This window comes from Corylus avellana, chromosome ca1 (assembly GCF_901000735.1).
Source record: "Corylus avellana chromosome ca1, CavTom2PMs-1.0".
Classification (NCBI taxonomy): domain Eukaryota; kingdom Viridiplantae; phylum Streptophyta; class Magnoliopsida; order Fagales; family Betulaceae; genus Corylus; species Corylus avellana.
Window position 1 is genome coordinate 19,174,221 of NC_081541.1, and position 4,709 is coordinate 19,178,929.

A 4,709-nucleotide genomic window follows, 5' to 3' on the forward strand; every position below is an offset into this window, starting at 1 on the left:
GGATGGGCCAACTACTTTAAACCAGGTTGGGCTGCTTCTTTACTCCGGATACGGGCCCAGAATTGGGTTACTGGATCGGGTTAGCCCAAATTCAATATATTTTTTTTTTTATCATACCAAAACGGGTTGAAACCCTACCCGAATAATAAGACCCGGAAAACTTAACACCCAACCCGGAAAGCTAGCCCCTTGCGCCGCTGCCTCTTCCCCTTCCCCATTCTCCGGTCATCGGCGCCGGTTCCTTAATGCGCCAGCCAAAACGGCAGGCACCGCTTGTGGGGCTGTCGGCCGTTATTTTTTTTTTTTTGCGGGTAGCCCGGTGAAATGGCCACCGTTTCGGCCAGAAATCGGCAGCCCGTGTGAGCGCCGTTTCTGCCCATCACAGGCGGCCCCTTATGGGGCTTCCTCCGTCAGCAGCTCACCTTATGCGGCCAATGCCGCTGCTGTGGGAGGGGGGATACCGGTGCTGCAGGTAGGTGAAAACCGATGCTGCAAATGGGGAAAGATCGACACTGTAGGTGGGGAAAACCGGTGCTGCAAGTGGTCTCCTTCCTTTATGCAGCGAAACGCCGCTTGTGGAGGCTAGGGCAGTGGGTCACGGTGGCCAGGTAGTGGTGGTGGGTGGAGCTAGAACCAGATCTTGGTAAGGGTTCTCGTACAAGGACAAAAAGGCCAATATGGTCAAAACCTCTCCAAAGATGCCCAAAAATTGTTAGTTTTAATCATAAATAGAGAACAATACGTGCAACACCAAGTCAGAAATAAAACACTCACATCAATAAGGTTGCATGCCTTGTTCCAATCAAATTATCAACAATAGAAATATATAAAACTAAACAATATTCACAAATGGAGCATAACAAACAACACAACTTAATGCTGAGCATATATGGCACAGAGATGGCTTTGATACCACATGTAAGAATTAAGATATATATTAAATCGTAATTAACAATATAATTAGCAGCGGAAATAATTTAATATATGTACCTCCGGCCATTGCTTTGCCCAAGCAGTTTGAAGAACAGTTCCACAGCAACCAAACTAAAAATTAAACAATTATTGAGAGGTTCTTCTGACCTATGCCTACCAGTGAGTGACCAATTGAAAGAATACACAGGCCTTATTTATAGGTAGGTCAAGGGGCCCTCAATTAGAGCTATTACCTTAATTATTCCTCACATCAAGGAATAAAAATCAAATCAATACAGCTAATTGATTCCACACAAAAAAATCAGTAATAAAATCAAATACTTGTTCCACAAGAATTAAATCGGTAATTTAATTCAGAATATTTGATTGAAATCAAATACTTGTTCCACAAGAATTAAATCAGTAATTTAATTCAAAACATTTGATTTTACACAATAAATTTTAATTGGAATAAATTATTGAACACCGTAACTTTATAATTACAATAATATATGTGACATAAGGGACATACTTTAAATGGAATTTCTTACATAACATCCATTATTTAAATAGTCAAGCTTGTTGAGCACTTATGTTGAATCCTTTTTTTTTTTTGCAAATAAACTTTGGTAGCAAACTATCATTCCATGATCTCCATTTAATAAAGAATTAAGCAAAACTAGACGAAGTGCCAATGCCCTTTTGTTTTTTGCAAATAAACTTTGGTAGCAAACTAGCATTAAGCAAAACTAGACAAAGTTGTTTGTGCCTTGAATGACCACCAATCCTCTTCAAAGTGCCAATCTTTTGAGCTGAGAAAGTTCTTCAATCCAGCTTCACCGAGGAGAACAAGTAATGCACAAACCAGAATGATGAAAGGAACCCAACTATGCCGGTTGCCAGCATGATTGCTAAAACCATGAAGAGTGAATATCCCAAGTAAAGAGTTGCCGAGATAGCTCCACTCAAGCTCTTCAGATCAAATACAAGATAGTTTATGGAGTACAAAAAGATGTAGATGACAACAGAACCAGAAGCAAATTGAGCACTTCTTCAAAGAAAACAAAAAGTCAAGTACAATAATTATGATCAAAAGTCCAATACAAGATCAAAAGTGCACATATAAGGATTGAACATTAAAGTCCAATACAAGATCAAAAGTGCACACAAAAGGACCAACCATTAAAGTGCAATACAAGATCAAAAGTGTACACATAAGGACTGAACATTAAAGTCCAATACAAGATCAAAAGTGCACATATAAGGACTTAACATTAAAGTCAAGCACTAGAATTATAAGACAACAAAAGAGTACGCGAGCAAATCATGCTCGATTTGCTCACTTTCTTGATTCTTGAATCTCAATGATTTCCTTTTGGCGTGCCATCCAATATTGTTGTTGGAAGTCGGACATCCTACTTGTATCAAGCATCATTATTCTCTCCTCGCGATCCAATTCTTGCAAATGAAGCATTCTCTTTTCTATATTTATGTTCTCTTCCCGATCCAACTTTTGCAATTGAAACTTTTCTTTCTCTAAGCGAATAAATTCTTCGCCTTGAACATGTGCATCCTCAAGACTTTCTGCTTTCTTCTTCATGAATTTCACAGCTTCTTCGGAGGGACCCTCTTTCCTCTTTCTTTTAGCCTTTTTCGGCTTTCCTACCTATTGGTCTCTCAAAGTCTACATTGTTACCATGCAACTCAGTGTCCCCCTCACCTTCATTTATCGAACTTAGAGTATGAGTGACATTAGCCGATGTTGCCACAAATGATTTTCTTCTTTGTTTCTCCTTGGTGCAATGATACAACCACTTTTCTTCCCCCTTCAACATCTTCCAACAATGTTCATATTGAAAAGCTACCTTGTTATTTTGTGAGAGATATACAACCTTTGCCTTTTGAAATTAAAAACCATTGTTAATAAAAAAAATAATTAGTATCTTGAATCTAATAGTAAATTATTGTATTGAGTGCAAGCTTTTAATGTAATTAGTACATTGTCTTGCTCAGTAGTACCACTTTGGTTGAGATGTTCAATCTAATTATGGCACGCAATAAACTTAGTAACCGATTTTTTATTAATTGACCACCTATTCATTTGGGAGGCACAAACTCATTCAGAAGGGAACTCCTTATATTGATGGAAGTATGTGTGAACTCTTTCCCAAAACTCGTGATGTTTTTGGTCAGTCCCTTGCATTGCATCCATGCCTACATTTAGCCACGACGATACCATGAACTTGTCTTCCCCTATAGAAAAGTTGTTACCCTGTTGTGATTACTTAGTGTGAACCACTTCAACTTGGGGTTGAGAGTAATCAATGGACATTGGAGCTTGTTGAGATTCACCCAAAAATGAGTTGTCCATGCTAGCATCTCCCTGTAAAAGATTAATGAAGGACATATCTTGTTGCTCTTCGGAGTCCATCCTAAAAGCAAATATCAAGATTACTGTGTCATTTATACAAAACATAACATTTTTGGTGGGATCGTGTAATTATGTTATTATGAAACATCACTTGAAACAAAAAGGTCTAGGACTCACAATAGATTCATTTGAAATATAATTGGAAACAGTAATAGAAATAATGGAAAAAGATTCATGAAAAAAAGCAAGTCAAAAATAGTAATAGAAACAATTGCTAAGCTTTTGCGGATTAATTTGGTGATATTTTCATAGGATAGAGTAGTCTATAGAGCCAAAAAGAAATCATACCAAAACTCCCAAAGTGTCCATAAGAAACCATAGGGATCACCAAGAAACTACCCAGACCACGGTCAGAAACACACAACAAGCAAACTAAAAGCAAACTACCCATGCGGATTTTATTCACTAAAATCAAAGAGTTCCAGGAGATTATATCCAACTTCTCCACGGTCAGAAACACACCAAAAGCATAGTCAACAAGACCAAGCTTTCCATACATATCAATTAATGAATTCCCAAGCACCACATTAGATAAATTCAGACAATGTTGAATCATAAAGCCATGAATCTGTTTACCATGTCTCAGTATTTTGCATTTCCATGAAAGTTTTTAACGCATAATCAACAAAGCCGCTCAAAAAATAACCTGAAATCATCATGTTCCAAGTAATGTCTCTCACATGCATTTCATCAAACGACGTCTTTACTGGTTAGATGGGTCTTCCCTTCTCCCATTCCATCCTCAAGTTAGGTTTTTATTACTTCTCCCCATTTCTATCCTAGCAGCTATTAGTCCTATCCGACTATCAAACAATATTCTGATTTTCTCAACATTGTCTTCATCTATAGTTTTCTAAGAAGCTAGAATGAATAATAACCAATTATACGACTTGAGAAATAATGAAATAAGAGATTTTTTCTCTAAAAATAGACTAATATGAAAAAATGGCAGCTGAGGGCTAAGAGTCGGAGGGAAGAACGTATTGAAACCGCCATGGGTGAGCCTACATCGACTCTTTCATCTTCCGATGGGAATAAGAAAGCTCGATCTAGCATTTTTGCTATTTCTATTAATTGTGTGGGTTAACAGCATCTAAACACAAACAATTTTAACAACATATAAACACAAACCTAGAATCCAAACCCAAAATGAAGAACATGGAAATCCTTACCCAAATCAAAATCGAAGAGAGCTAACGGCATAGGACTCCATGGACGATGACGACGTGGAACACGACGGACGGTGATGGCGAGACTCGAACTAATGAAGGGATGAAATGCTAGAGAGAGATGGTATTCAGAAATGGTGCCAAATGCTGAGAGAAAAGAAAAAGAGAAGGGAGAGAGGCTGTAGAGAAAAGGAAAA

At 37.9% G+C, this 4,709-nt stretch overlaps 1 protein-coding gene across 1 annotated transcript in view; it reads right to left on the bottom strand.

The window, feature by feature from the left end:
* Positions 1-1,737: 1,737 nt before the first annotated feature.
* The window catches only part of LOC132166983 (myrcene synthase, chloroplastic-like), an 8,829-nt gene continuing 5,857 nt past the window's right edge, over positions 1,738-4,709 (bottom strand). The window contains exons 6-8 of the mRNA XM_059577865.1: positions 3,209-3,344; positions 2,256-2,578; positions 1,738-1,963 (exon numbers count right to left, since the gene is read on the bottom strand). Coding sequence (XP_059433848.1) covers positions 1,738-1,963; positions 2,256-2,578; positions 3,209-3,344 — 685 coding nt within the window. The remainder of the gene's footprint in view (positions 1,964-2,255; positions 2,579-3,208; positions 3,345-4,709) is intronic.